The sequence below is a fragment of the Pinus tabuliformis genome, chromosome Q (genome assembly GCF_031772625.1).
Source record: "Pinus tabuliformis cultivar Carrire ecotype Pingquan chromosome Q, CPIR1, whole genome shotgun sequence".
Taxonomy (NCBI): domain Eukaryota; kingdom Viridiplantae; phylum Streptophyta; class Pinopsida; order Pinales; family Pinaceae; genus Pinus; species Pinus tabuliformis.
This window is the reverse complement of record NC_142296.1, coordinates 951,742,500-951,758,596: the sequence shown is the minus strand read 5'-3', so window position 1 is coordinate 951,758,596 and position 16,097 is coordinate 951,742,500. Positions and strand designations below refer to the sequence as shown.

Below are 16,097 nucleotides of genomic sequence, written 5' to 3'. Positions count from 1 at the left end.
TCTGGCCTCTTCAATGGTTTTGGGTTTATGCAATTTTAATTCTTCGCGAATGAATCTTTAATGCCACAACGATACATTTTTAACAACTCTTCATTTGAGAACCCTCTCTGCCTTATTGCTAATACTACCCATTCATGAGTGTATTCACTCACTGATCCTTTTTGTTTCAGGTGAACGAATCTCTCGTAGATATCATCCTCCTCCTCGTCATGAAACCTTTTTGGCAGGGTAGTTTTAAAGTTTTGCTAATTGAATGAGCAACTTGTACATTTAGACGACCACCACAAAAACCAATTGTTACGCTCTTGCTTCTAGGTAGTTGGATGCAGTCATGACCCTTTCTTGCTCGCCGAGTGGGGGGTTCCTAAGAAAATGGCATCCATCTTATTTACTCATATGACGAAGCCTTTATAGTTCTTACCATCGTAGTTAGGTAATTCATTTTTGATTTTAAGATGGTTCCTTTCGGAAGATTTGGTATAGTACTAGCTTCCTTCAAAGTGTATTTACGGAATTCGCAACTTTTCGTGCATCCGGAACTCTTGATCTAGCTAATTTTCTCCTTCCAGGGTTCGGTGACTTTGCGTGGTTGAAGGTGGATTGGCTCCTTTATTAGATTGTCTCACCATGTGTCTTTTATGTCTCAGATATTCTTTGCCATGTCGTTTTGAGTCTTCCCAAAATCGTCTTGCTTCCTTTTGACATCTTCAAGGCGTTTCCGCAACCTGTAGAGTTCTTGAATTTTTTTTGAATTATCATCATGACCAATCTTGTTCTTTTTCTTCCTAGTGGACCCAATTTTTATTAATAATAATTTTTATTCTTATTTTTTATTATATATATATATACTTTTTTTTTTTAAATAAAAAATATCTATTTATATATATATATATTTTTTTTTAAATTAATTAAATTATATAGTATAACAATTTAATTGTTAAATACTTGGTTAAATTATGACTACGTAATCCCGTGACCTTGAGTGTAATCCTGTGATTACGTGACCGGGTATGATTGTCGGTCACAATGTTTGACCTGAGCCGGCGACTAACAACCTAGTGACACGGTTGTGTGTGACTCTTCGGTCACGCTGTTTGTCCCGAACCATTGCCTGGCGATGTACGCTATATCCGATGCTTGACCCCTTTTTTCTGTGGTTGCAGGTACGGACGCAGTGCCTGGTGTATCGTGTATTGTTTAGCGTATGGCAGTGGATAGGCAGTGAGGATGTGTGGTTGAGCGAGTATGGTAGTGTGGACGGCCGGGCTGACCTAGGACGCGAAGAGCAGAGTTCGGCTGGCAACGGTGGAATGGCAGTGATGAATGTGGAGGCCTGCAGGGCCAGCGGTCCACAGGAAGGTGTGGTGCTGGCCAGAAGGGGGTGGCTCTGATACCACTGGAGTAAAAAGAGAGGAGTAAACTGTACGCGGAGACTGTAATTCACAATTGAATTGAATATATTTATTAAAACAGTGAATGATGATGTACATGGCAATGGCGGTTCTCCATATATAGTAGTTGAATGGCCATGCCAATGAAGAGACATGTCTCTTTGACTCATGTCCTTTAACTAACTTAATTAACTAGCTTAATGTTAAGTTATTTATAAATTATTAATATTTTAATATTTTTTATTAAAACCTATGTATATCTTATTTATGAATATTTAATTCATAACAGAGTTCTTGGAGGAGGATGAAGGGTTGTTTGCTTTTGGGTTTTTCTTCTGCATCAGGGCTGAGATTCTTCAGATGGACAGCTGCAGGTCTTAAGGAAAATTTGGACTCTTTTGTATGAGTAAATTTGCCCTTGCAGGTGCGAGTTCAGGAGCAGAAAGGCAGGCCGAGTTTGTGCAATTGTTTCTGGGCTAACTTAAGGGAGAAATTCTCTTCTTGTGAGGCCTCACTTCTGATCTATTGCCTCAGGTAGGGCCGCAGGTCTGTAATAGCCTAGATAAGGGGGTCAGCCAGTCCTAAGGGCCAGCGAAGGGAAACACCTTGCATGTCAGGCAAAGCCACAGTTAAGAAGAGGAGTTTTGGAGCAGTTAGAAGGGACAACAATGATCCGTAGGCAACACTAACCAGACCAACCCTCCTCACTAGTATGTCATCAGCTCATGCCAGGATTGCAGTTTTGAGTGGGCTTCCATTTGTCTAAGGGCTGTGATGTTAGATCTTCAAATTGGCAAGTCATTATTGTACTATCTCCCTTTCTCTTTCTTTGTTGAACATTTGATAATTGATAATAAGAAGATTTGATCAAGGGTTTTCCCCATCTTGGGGTTTTTCCCTGACTTGAGCCAATTTCATGTGTTCTTTTGTCTTGACTTGTCTCTTGCATTTATCATCTATGTTCTTTCTTCAGTTACTGTCAATGTGATATTGTTTTACTGTGAATTGAAATCGGGCTAATATGGATCATTGAAGTAACTGTCCTAAGCAAAGAACATGTTAACCTAAAATTAACACTTATTTATGGATTTCTGCAGGTTTCTTTTTGTCACTATCAAAATTGCTAGGTCTGAGATTGTCTTCTTCCCTAGCAAGCAGCATGTGGATAAGATTATAGTTTAATAGAGTGAATCCTGCATCGAATGAAACAACACTTTCTTCAGTGCTTTATTCAGTTTCAAGGGGTTGGAACCCATGGAAACCATTAAAAAGATTTATTAGCAAGAAAATTGTCAATTTGTTTAAACTTTATAGATCATTAACTACTCTCTAATTACTATCCAATGCATTTTTTGATCTTACGAATGTAAAAAATTTGAGTAGGTTGAAGGCATTTGTTTAACTGAAAACAGTTGTAACTAATCAAAATATAGTTATTCGTTCCTATACCATGTCAGTGAAGGAAAATTATGCTCTTAGCCTATACAAGGTTAGGGCCAAATTAGGAATTTGAAGTTGATCTAACAAGGTACAGCTTGATGATATTTAGAAAGATTACCCTTTTCTTCTTGAATAAATTTCCTGTTAATCTTTGAGAAAATCAGAAGTACATGGTGTCTGTATTCTATGACTTTGATCTTTTCTCAAGGAGCTGTTTAGTTCTGTAGTTTGTGGGTTAGCTGCTTTGCTATTGAATGATTTTACACCAACATGAATACATTATTCAAATGCTGCTTTTCCTGTGCAGGAGTTCGAACCTTTGATACAGAAACCTTATACAATTGTGTATTTTCACTCTGCAGCAGCTCTGCAATTGTAAGATTTTGTTTCTATGCATCTTTATATAAGCTGAATAACATCAATTTTATCATTTATGCATGGCATTCTTGTACAAATTTCTATTCCAACTTGAGGTAAGTCTTACTGTTTAACTCCCAAACATATGTTGACATGAGAACCCTATGTGGATACTTTGAATAGGATTTCGGATTTGATTTGCATTACATGGGGTTTTGTGATGCACACTGTTCGTGTATGATGGTTTGTTATTCTGTCATTGCATGGAGGAAATTATTCTATGAAGTCTTTGAAAAGTTTTGATATGGTTGCATTGGTAAGGTAGGTGACACATGATTCAAATTTTTCTAAGTTGTGATAAAACTGTGATTCTCATTTTAACATGGCCTTGAAACAGGAAAGGGAACCCTCATTCTTGGAGGGTTTGGACCCCTTAATTATTTTGCGACTGTAACCAATGCGTAATCTCAACCTGTGATGTTTATTCATTCTTAACGCTGAAGCCGAGAGTGTTGGTGTGGAGATGAACGATTAGGAGAATTCAATTTCTTTATGGAGGTTTTGTTGAAACTTGATGTTCTATGCTGAAACAATTACAGAAAAATGAAACTCCTTCAAGCTGCAATATCAGTTAAGCAATTATAGATAGAACATACGCCATATAAATCACATGAAAAATAAAAGACAGCCAAGAACACAATGAGACACAGAATTTAGGTACAATAACCAGGACAGAACCCACAAGGGGAAAACCCAACCAGATTTTTCTCAGTGTTGTTAAAATCGCGATATTATCGTATAATTGCGGTATTTTCAACAAAAAGATAAAATCGCGCTTAGTAATCGGAATTTTTTTTTGCCCAAATTCTTTAGAAAAAATCGAGGATTTTTTTTTTTTTTTTTTTTTTTTTTTTTTTTTTTTTTAATATATGAGGAGGAAGAGGTGACCCAAGCTACTCCTGTCACAAGTAGGGGACGTGGTCTACCTCCTATAGCTCCGAGTTCTTCAGCTTCTAGAGCACAGCAGACTCCATAGTCTACTGCGGCCTGCCAACTCCACCGACATCTACATCTAGAGGGGCAAAGGAAATCAGTAGTATTAGACTTTAGTTATTTGGTTCATTTCATTATATATGACATTATGACTCATGATATGAGATACATTATTATATTTTTTGTTGATATTTTGAGGTTGATTTGGGACTCAGGAGTCAGGGCTTACTATTCGGGACATGATTCACTGCCATGTGTGATTTTAGCACTAGTAATGATATTAAACATCTTATATATTAGTTCTTTTATCATATTTATGTGTCAATGTATTTATTTTATGTTGTAGATGGTTTAGATATTAAAAAAATTGAAAAAAATGAATATTTTTGTACCAAATGATTTTTTCCCGATTATTACCAATTTTTTTCCTGATTATTACGATTTTTTTCCGATTTTTTCCTTGCGCCGATATTATCCTGATAATGATTAGTGCAACATTTTTCTTTTATTAGAAATCAATTGTTCAGGAGAGAAACAAAATACAATGAGCGAATGAAGAAGTTCAACCAAATTTGAAGATCTCTGATAGCAACAGTTGATGCAAACACTAAATAACTTTGGCTCACCAAGTTCTGCTCTTACTCTCCAAGTCTGTCTCTCACCCTCTCAATCCTTCTCTAGTCTCTTCAAGTCTCTTTTTCACAAGTTCAAAGTCTCCTTTCACAATGCACAAGTGAGTAAGTAGAGAAGATGAGAGGCACATACATATAGGAGGAGCAAGGTGTTCGAGCCATGAAGGAGGAGTAATTCACATGCCTTGAGGTAGAGTTACATATGCCATTTAGGGAGGTACACATGCCTTCGTAACTCATGCCATTAAGGAGGTACGCTTGCTTTTGTAACTCATGCCATAAAGGAGGTATGCTTGACTTTATAACTCATGCCATGAAGAGGAGTATGCATGCCTTGAAGGAGAGAGAGTGACTTATGCGTTAAAGTTTGCATAAGAGGAATCTTTTATGCTGAGTCTTTAATGCGGGTAAGAGAGTGTAAGAGGAGGGCAACGTATCCATTAAGTGAAAGAAAGAGGTACGAGTGCCATCAAGGAGAGAGAGAGAGGTATGAAGTGGCATGATTGAGTGCCAAGTAGGAAAGGTGACATGTATTTCCATTTAGATAAAATTATATTATAGTACCATAATGATAATAGTGATAATAATAATATTAATGATAATATCGATGATTAAATAAAAATTGAAGAATTGAGATTGATTAAGGATAAGTTAAGTGATTTTCCATCATCTATATTTTATTACCAATTGAAGTGAGGTGATTTATTATTTTTGGAAAGTCATGCTTGAAATGATAGACATGCCTCTCTATTTTTAGAAAGTCACTCTAGAATAGTCGAAAATGAGATTTTATTCAAGGGAATTCATCCCTTAGCTGCTAATTTTAAACAACTTTAAAAGTTGTATAAAACATGTATGGTGGTGAATTATATCCCCTGAAAAAGAAATAGCAAGCCATATTTGAGAATGGGGAAGTTGTAGGCTCAGCAAATTAAATGGTTAACAAACTTGTGTAATATATAGATTCAAGTTCCATTGAGCACATGGCACATAACTAACACTGTTTCGCCTCATTTGATGGTGTCAATGTCATGGAGTAAAAGGAGATGACAGAGGACACACGATGGAAGGTCAAGTTAATATTCCTATGAAGATGCCTAACTTGTGGGGTTTGTTCATCTAGTTGCTGGATTCGCCAAAATATCTGTCTCCGGATAGAGGTACTTTTGCCAGGTTTATGCTTTGTTGGGTGAGCCGGATTGGGCATCCTAGTTGTATTAAAAAATCTGCTTAGTATTAAAACCCTCATATTTGTTGCACCTTTTTTCTCGCATTGGGATTTTTTGGAGACGTTTAGTCCAAAAATAAGTGTGTCCTTTGTGTGGATGTCTCATTTATTTTTCAATACTTGATCTGTATAGTGGTGTAGGCTACAATGTATTTTCATTAATATTTTCTGAATATTTCTGAAAATAACTTGTTAAAATGAAGAACACAAGTAGGTAATGAAAATCAGTTTACTGCAGTAGGATTTTTGGTTTGTTAGATTCAAAAATTTTCACATGGTATCAGAGCGATTGCAGATCAAGGAGGACTGAAGCCATCAGCGAAAGGACAGAGGAAAATCTGTGCTAAAGACAATTGTCTCGAGAGACAACCTAGTTTCTGGCCGAGAGAGTAGAGGAGGGGTGACGCAGTGACCAAGGGTGGCTCACGCAGAGCCTGTGTCAACCTGATTGGGTGACATTGTTGTTGCAGAGGTTAACGTAGTGATTGCTGGGCCAGCGCAGAGATTGTTGAGTCTCGTTTTTTCGGTTTCCATGGTAGAGGTGCAACACAGACTTCATCTGGAGTTGCTGGTGCGATGCTGATTCTACTGGTGCAGAACAATACCTAGTGGGGTAGAAGCAAAGTAGAGGGAATTAGTTCCTCAGAAGTTTTCTTGCTAAGAAATCTAGATCTAGTGTTGAGCAGTAGCAAAGAGAGATTGGAGGGGTGGTTCGACAGTGGTTGGCAGAAGGATTTCCGTGAAGGAAATCGAAATTTAGAGGGAGCTTGTTCCTTAGAGGATTTATAGTGTCAAAGAAATCCAGATCCGAGTTTTGTTGGGGCAGCAATGAAAGAAGGAGAAGAGAACCAGTTTGACATTCATTTGAGCAGAGATGGCAGTTAACAGACTGAGGGATCAGTACAGGTTGGATGGAGCATCCAACTTCGTCATTTGGAAGACCAGGATCTTGACAGTTTTGGATAAAAATCGCATCAAGGAGTATGCCTTGAAGACAGTTGTTGTTCCAGTTGATGCTGATCCTCTCAAGAAGTATGAGGAGGCTCAGGCAAAAGCAAAGTACATGATCTTGGACGGGGTCACGGATCATGTGATCCTACATATTGTTGAGAAAGACACGACAAGGGAAATGTGGGAGGCCTTGGCCACTTTGTACAAGGGAACTTCCGTTCAGCAGAAGATGTTGCTTGAGAGTCCGCTGAGACATTTTCAGATCTAGAAGGGAGAAGAAATCGATCCCTTCCTTCTCAGGTTGCAAGGGATCTATGACTAGCTAACTCCTGTAAGGGCTACACCAGATCCTGAATTTATGGTCAGGACTGCCTTGAATGCAGTCACTGAAGACTGGGAAATCTTTGTCCACAACATCTTGGGTAGGGCTTCTCTTCCTAGTTGGGAGGAGATGCAGGCAGCTCTTCGACATGAAGAAATCAAACGGTTGACCAAGGTGGGAAGCAACAACAAAGGGATCAGAGTCAAGGAGGAAGAGGAGGATGCAACTCTCATGTTAGCGGGATAGCAAAGGCAACAAAAACGGAAAAAGGACATATCCAAAGTCAGATGCTTCAAATGTGGAGAAGTGGGTCATTTCGCCACACAGTGCCCTCAGAAGAAGGGCAAGGAAGAGAAGTCTGACTCAAAGGTTGCTCCAGCGAAAGCTGATAAAGAGGATGATGATGAGGATTGCGCCATGAGTGCTCATGCACCTCTAGAGAAGAGGTGGGGCGATATTGAGCTATAGTCGGGAGGACTACAAATGAGGCAAGATCCTTGAGGTGCCAAAACTCATGGATTACATACAGCTACGGTAGCCCTTAATGACAATAGTAGAATGACAAGAGTCAGTTGGTGCGAGGGATGATGGAGAAACAATGGCAGAGCTAGAGTGCCAGAGTCTGAAGCAATGCAGTGGAGTATTGCAACAATAAGCAGATACAACAAAAACACAGTAAAATTAGAGGGTCAACACAGATTAGCAACAGAGGTACCTTCAGCATCACAGGGCATCCTGACTTACCAACATGTCAGCTTTTGGGTGACTTTTCAGTTGCTTATTTCTCAGCAACTGAGTTGCAATGCAACAGTTAGTAGTGGTAGTGCTATGGGCAGCATGATGCAACATATTGAGAGGGAGCTGCAGTACATATGGAGCAGTGACAGTGGCAGTGTCGTGGGAAGCCGTACAAAGTGCAACATCGTTGTGGATGAGGGGCAACAGACCGAGCATCAGCAACACAGAGGACCGATGTCGTGGATTGGTGTGATACTTCTACTGGGAAGTATTGCTAGAGCACATTCCTCGCTGAGAGGGAGTGTTGATTTTTGGTTAGCATCGGATGTGCTCTAGCTCCAAAATTTTGTGGAGGGGCTAGAACACATGAGATCTCCAAGACCTAGAAATTGTTTGGTGAAATTCCACCCGAATTGTATTTTATTAAAATAATTAGTATTTTAAATGAGGTTTCTAAGTCTAAACTTAGGAAAATTAAAATATTAATGGGTATTAATGAAAATATGCGTGAGAAGCTTCTAAGAGACGAGGATCAAGTCTAATTTAATTTTAGCCGTTGATTAGAGATTAGATCACGACCATTGATTTCTCAACAGGAAAAGTATAAATGGAGGCTTGGGGTCAGTTGGAGAAGAGACACAAAGAGACTGAGAAAATCGATTTTTTGAGGTGAGAAGTTCTCAAGAGGGAAGTCGATTGGGGAGATCTCGTAGAGAGGGGTAGTTCGGCAGGGGGACTTCAGTCCAAGGCCGAGAATACATAGCAGAGAGGCAGAGTAGCACCAGGAGAGACAACGCAACTCTAGATAGGGTGACGCAGAGGCTAGAGGAGTTGACGCAGTCACTTAGAGGAAGCGTTGGGGTTTTTGTGAGGCAGAGAGAGCAACAGTTCGGCATATCGAATTTATGAGCCGGGAAGGCTCACTGGGAGGGTGACACAGCTCCTAGAGGAGGTGACGCAGTTCCAGCGCAGAGCTTGGAGTAGCCATCGCTGCCCAGCGCTGGGGACAATGCAGTGACTTGTGGGGTTTGTTCATCCAGTTGCTGGATTAGCCAAAATATCCGTCTCTGGATAGAGCTACTTCTGCCGGGTTTATTTTCTATTGGGTGAGCCGGCTTTGGCACCCTAGTTGTGTTAAGAAATCTGCTTAATAATAAAACCCTCAAATCTGCTGCACTGGTTTCCCTGCATTGAGTTTTTCCGGGGATGTTTAGTCCAAAAATAAGTGTGTCCTTTGTGTGGTTGTCTCATTTATTTTTCAGTACTTGATCTGTATAGTGGTGTGGGCTGCAGTATATTTGCATTAATATTTTTTGAATATTTCTAAAAATAACTTGTTAAAATGAAGAATACAAGTAGGTAATGCAAATCAGTTTACTGCATTAGGATTTCTGGTTTGTTAGATTCAGAAAATTTCACATAAATTGTCACCCTAGGATTTTGAAAAACAAACTCCAATGTTTGGTCATTCATATTTTAAAATATGGTATTATTTTTGGGTATGCACAGAAGCCTTAGGAACAATTTCCTTTATCTTGTTGAGTATGTTGTGGCATGCATAGTAGTTCATAAGCATAAAAAATGTTTAAGATGCCATAATAGTTCACAAGCATAATTTTTTTTTAGGATCTTCAAATCTGAAACTCACACACTTGTAAGTCTAAAACAAGAAGGAAAAGCATACAGAAAGTGGGTTTGAAAAATATCAGATTGTAGGAAGAAACGTCATTTAAGAGAAAAACCAATGCCATGTTCTGAATATAACTTAATATGTATATTCATAGAAATTTACATATTTTAAATTTTTGGAACTTTTTGGCATACACCTACCATTATGCTTTTCTATATAGCTTCTTGATGTTTTGGGAGATTGGTACTATATTATATACGTTCGGCTTTTCCCAACTATTCATGTTAAAATCATAGGTTAATGTTGAAAGCTTCAGCAAACCATATTCCGGCAAAGTAGAACACTTAAGATTTATAATAGCACTACTCAAAGCCAAGTCACATGGTTCAGGTTCGAGTTTGGGTTTGATAATGATTAGGTTCGGTTTGGGTTCAAATTTTTTTATGAGGTTAGGATGAGGTTTGCCATTAGGTTCGTCTATATATATATATATATTAAGTTTAAAATAAAATATAGGATAAAATGGTAAGATATCAACATGAATAAACATAAAAAATGCTATCACAAACATGGAAATTGCAATGATAGATTACAAGCTTGAGTTGTGATATGAGGTTATGAGTTTTGATCTATGGACTTGGTCAATGGCTATGAGGTTCACCGAAGCTCAAGATATTTTTAAGGTTCGCCAAAATTCGAACCTCAAAGTTGAAGTTTAACGAACCTTGTGACATAGACTCAGAGATAGATGATAGATCATTTCAATAGGGGGGAGAGAGAGAGAGAGAGAGAGAGAACCCTATGCGTAAAATCATTCTTCAAGATGGATAGGGGGCCAAGAAGAGAGCATTAGATAACACCTACTCCCACTAATGGGGGCCATCTGAAGATAGATTCTCCTCAAAACAGTATAGTACAAATACTAACATGGTTCCACAACTGAGCAAAGAAGTTCTCTAGCAAGAATCTAAAAGGAGCCACTGAAGTGGGCTTTGTATAGGATGTTCCATTAGGATAAATATCATAGTGCAAAGGATAGAGTTCCACACAATCAAAATGATCCACTGAAATAAGTTAAGAATCATCTGTAGAATCATCTGTAAAGTAGAGTGGGACAGATTCTGAAGGTGAAAGAGGTATACCTTCTCAAACAAAGAGCCTCAGGCTTGTGAGAATTATTGTGAATCACCCTAGAAGCTGAATAGGCCTTGCATCACCAATTGCAATATCCAATACAAAATAATGATCTTCTGAATTAGTACAACTTGATCTGCAAAGTACATCGGCATATGTGTGTCAGGGAAACATTGCATCTGGTCAGCAAAAGAAAGTCTCTGAAAATGTGAGGAGAACCAGCTAGAGGGGCCAAGAAAGGGGTTTGAAACCCTACAATAGAGATGATATAGAAACCCTAGTTCCGCAGCCTTTAGGGCAGATGCCACTAGTCTGTTGTCTCTTATAGATCAAATGAATCGCTGGATTCTTGATAACTCTGCTTCGAAACAATCATTTGGGTCAAATACAAGAGGTAGATCCCTAAAGGCCCTAAAATAGAAATTCTGGACTCTCAGGTCTTCAATCATAATGCTACCAGATAAGGTTTTCAGAAAAACGCTAAAAGACAGGAGAAAACCACTTAATACCAGTCCTTTTCCAGAAAAATAGCAGTGAATTTTGGCTGAAATGGAGAGACAGATAAGCCAAACTTCATTGGAAGCATACCAATCTGCAACAAGAATTCCTCAAATTCACTGGAGAATCCAAATGGTGAAGAGGGGAAAAAACCTTTTGAAACTGCTGCTGTCCTGAACTTGGGTTGAAAAACCCTAGTTTCAGGCTTGCGCTGCACTGAGAAATGCAGTATTTGAGGTGGAAAAAGGGAAAAAGAAGAGAGAGTTGCCTTAAAAAGAGCACAAAAATCTTCCTGTCTCTGTTGATAAGACTGAAAAACTGCCCTGGTGGAAAAAGCCTTCATAATTTGCTTCTGTCCCCAAAAGGTGCTGAAAACCCTAGTTTCAGCCCTGAAAACAGTGTTGATAGGGAACTCAAACTGGCTTTATTACCATGTTGAAATCAGAGATTCATGTTGAAGACTTCAGAAAACCCTAATCCAGCCAAGTATAGCACTTTAACTTTACAACAGCACTGTTCAAGAGTAGATCATATCAATAAGAGTGGTTGTGAGAGACAGAGAGAACTCGTGAACAGGGGAGATATGGTACCTCTAGGCTAAAGAATCAATTGCAAGATCAATACAAGATATGTTACAAATAAGGCATGAGTTGTGTATTTATATAGAAGTAGTGAGGTGGGGCATCTCCCACCCTGAGGGGTTTATGGTCTCACATAAATGCTTAGGCTGACCTTAGACACCTAAATAAATATAAAACAATGTTGATTATGCTGGCTCTTATGTTGATTTTTCTATAACAGAAACATATCTTCTAATCCGATAATTACTTCCTAATGATTCATCAAACAATTTATCTTATATTACTTATATCATTGAGCAGTTATTCATAGAAAATGTCTACAATAATGCAATGATGACAGTAGGATCATAATGAGACAGCCAAACACGAGAGACACAAATTTACCCTGGGAAAATCCAACGTTGGGAAAAACCGAGCAAACTTTTCTTTTTAGGAGAAATTTGTTCTTCAACAAATCTTTAGAAACAAATATTCTAGGAATCTGTGCCAAATGCAGATGCAAAATACCAGTCAAACCTGGTCACATAACAGCTAGTCAAATGCTGGTCAAAACCTCCAAATAGCAGAGAAGTCAATGCTAGTCAAGGGCCGAAATTTGGCCTGATGTCAGGCTCAGACCTGTGGTCAAAATTCTCAGATTTGTGGTCAAAGAGGTCCAAATCTTCTGTGGTCAACACAGTCTTCTTTCAACAGTCAAACTTGTCCAAAACTCAGTCGAACAGCAGTTCAAATCTCAGTCAAACAACCGAGGTCAACGTTGGTCAATGAGCAGCTTCAATACTTCGTCAAATTCAGAATTTCTCCTCCTTATCTCGCATGTATGAACAGAAGAATAGAAGAGTTGATGATGATCTGAATTGATTGAGTTAGAGGAGCCTTATGTATATTTATATGAGTTGAATGGGGTGGACTTTGACCAATGGTCACACCCATTCACCTTGTGCGGCTGACTTGACCTTTTGAAGCCCACAAGAGCCCATAAATAATAATTAAAATTTCCATTTTGAATATTTTTCTTTGGCTGACTTAGGAGGTCACTTAGCATGCGGGAATACCTCCCGATGCTACACAATAATCAACGAATGTTGCATTAATCGTTATCGGGATAATATCGGCGTGAGGAAAAAATCGTAATTATCAGGAAATAATCGGGAAAAAATCGTTTGGTACAAAAATATTCATTTTTTCTTCATTTTTTTTTCAATTTTTTTAATATCTAAACCATCTACAACACAAAATAAATACATTGACACATAAATATGATAAAAGAACTAATATATAAGATGTTTAATATCATTTCTAGTGCTAAAATCACACATAACATTGAATCATGTCCTGAATAGTAAGTCCTGACTCCTGAGTCCCAAATCAGCCTCAAAATATCAACAAAAAATATAATAATGTATCTCATCATGTCATAATGTCATATACAATAAAATGAAGAAAATAACTAAAGTCTAATCCTATTGATTTCCTCTGCCCCTCTTGCGAGAAAATGCCACAGCTTTCCCTTTACCTCTAGATGTAGATGCTGGTGCTGGTGGAGTTGGTAGTGGAGTCTGCTATGCTCTAGAAGCTGAAGAACTAGAAGCAGGAGCTATAGGAGGTAGACCATGTCCTCTACTGGTGGCAGGGGTAGCCCGGGCAGGTGGTGTCACCTGGAAACATTACAATCTCCCAATCCTGAAATCTTGAAAAACTGATAAGTCTGCTGGATTTTGAATGAAATCTAAAATTCTACTTCCTCCATATGAAATCCAATGAGGCCAGAACCACTCTCAAACATCCTGAGTCATATCATGGTAATGTTAAAAAGTTAAGTAAAAGGATGAAATGAAAATGAAGATTAAGGAGAAATGAAAATGAAGATTAAGGAGAATGTCACTTTTACTTTAAGAATTTAACATTACCATGAATAGCATATCAATACTAGGGCCTAGACTTGATCATTAAGCTGCCCCACTCAAAAATGATTTGTTTCTTTCAAAAAAAATTTCATTTCAAACATTTGGCTTCCCTTATAAAACCTCGCTGCCCCGACTGCTTGCGATAATTTCCGATTTTGTCGTAATTTTTTGGAAAAAATCGTGATAATTTGAAAAGCTCGCGATAATTTCCAAAAAATCGGGCAAAAAAAAATACCGGCGATAAATTCGAATAAAACTCGCGATATTTTCGTTCTGCTGAAAAACTCGCGATATTTTTGTTCTGCTGAAAAACTCGCGATAAAACGATAAAATCGCGATAATATCGTGATTTTCACAACACTTTAATCAACATCTTAAGCCATAACTGTTGATGTTTATAACTATGGAAGGTCTTCTACATTGGCTTGGTGTTTTAGCATGTATAAGAATTTTGATTTCCTATTTAGATGCTTTCTTGGTGGAGTAAGTGACTATTATTTCTTTCTTAAGATTAACCTTGGGAAAAATACAATAATTAGAGTAATTAGTTATTGTCGACTATTAAGCAAAAGTTCCAAGGATAGATAATAATATTATTTAAGTGACAGAGTTAAACTCAGCCATTGATCTGAAGAGAGGCTTACGATCTAATCCTAGCCATTGAGATTAGGGTCAGGGATTATTTGCTTAATGAGATGATAAAGTGAATCTAATGGATAGGTGAAGACACCATTATGCACATTGAGAGAGCGATTTTGTCAAGAGGAGGGCGAGAGGCTCTAGTTGATTGAAGAAGATTAAGGAGGAATTGCTGGGGGAGATTACTGGAGGAATTCAAGGGAAGTTGAGCAGGAAGAGGACTGAGCTGAGGGGCTGATTTGTTGTGGTGGTCGATTTATTTCCTTGGGTCGATTTGTCATGTGCACAAGCCATACGATTGCCAGAGAGGTCGTGAACAGGGAGAGAGGGTTGAGACTTGAGAGCACTCCAAGGAGGCTGCGATTGTCTTGGGGCTGATTCCAATTTAGCAATTGAATTTTCGAGCAGCCATATTTCCAGGAGATCGAGTAGTTAGCAGTTCAGAATTTTATTTGCGTAATAAAATAAATTTCTGGGTATAAATAATTGTTGGGTAAAATAAATCAAACCTGGTATTTAAATCTTAACATGGTATTAGAGCTTTGAAACTTTTTGGGAGAGATCATAGATCAAAAGGCTTTTACGACAACAAATACTTTATTTTGCAGTGAGGGTTTTGTGTCTAAAGTTGATTTTATAATATGGCATTATCAAGTCTAGGATACGAAGACAAGTTGGAGGGGGACGCAAAATTCAGTCCATGGATGGAGCAGATCACCCTTATCTTAATGGCATATGATTTGTGGGATATTGCAAGCCAAGTGATTCAGGTTCCTCAGGATGCTACCCAAGTGGCTGAACATAAGTTGAAACTGAAAGATATAAGAGCTAGGAGCATCATTTTGGATGGTGTGAAGGATCACATAATTCCTTACATAGTGAAGAAAGATACAACCTATCAGATGTGGTCGGCCTTGACAAAACTGTACTAGAGTGACAACTAGAATGAAAATATGGTGCTAAGGGAGAAGCTAAATAGCATCAAGATGGATAGATCTAAGACTGTGGCCAAATACTTCACGAGGATTGAACAAGGTTATGATGAACTTTCAATTACCAGGGAAGAGGTGGATGAGATAGATCTTGTTAAAGTAGCACTGAAGGGGTGTACGAAATAGTCGATTGCATGTGTCACAGGTATCCTAGCCAGAGAAAAACTTCTTGATTGGGCTAGATTATGAGACGATTTCACGCAAAGGGAGATTTGGGAGGAATATATAACTGTTAGAACTGGTTTTTGTGATTCTTGTTCATTTGAAGATTGTGTTAAAAGGATAGGTGTCTTGGGGAAGGAACAAGACAACCGTAAGCACAAGTCGTGTTTTGTGAACATGGAAATCAGCAAGAGTGCAGTACTAGCACTTGTTGATACAAGTTCCTCGCACAATTTCCTGAAGGCAAGTTTGGTAGAGCAACTTGGGTTGAAAGTAGTCATGAGCAAGACAATGTTGAAGGTAGTCAACTCCAAGGGTAAAGAAGAAACAGGACTGGCAACAAATGTGTCAGTTCAGATTGATTGTTGGAAGGGACTTTTGGATTTTACAATGATATTGATGGATGATTTTGAGGTGATATTGGGACATGATTTCTTGAGAGGAAATTAGGTAGTCCCAGTACAGTGGATGGTGTTGTAAAATGTAACTAGGTTCGGTCTTC

At 38.4% G+C, this 16,097-nt stretch overlaps 1 protein-coding gene across 2 annotated transcripts in view; it reads left to right on the top strand.

The window, feature by feature from the left end:
• LOC149222641 (appr-1-p processing enzyme family protein) overlaps positions 1-16,097 on the top strand; it is a 244,138-nt gene that overhangs the window by 173,721 nt on the left and 54,320 nt on the right. For both annotated transcript variants that reach the window (XM_089385538.1, XM_089385537.1), the window contains exon 10: positions 3,139-3,206. In XM_089385538.1, the coding sequence (XP_089241664.1) occupies positions 3,139-3,206 (68 nt within the window). The remainder of the gene's footprint in view (positions 1-3,138; positions 3,207-16,097) is intronic.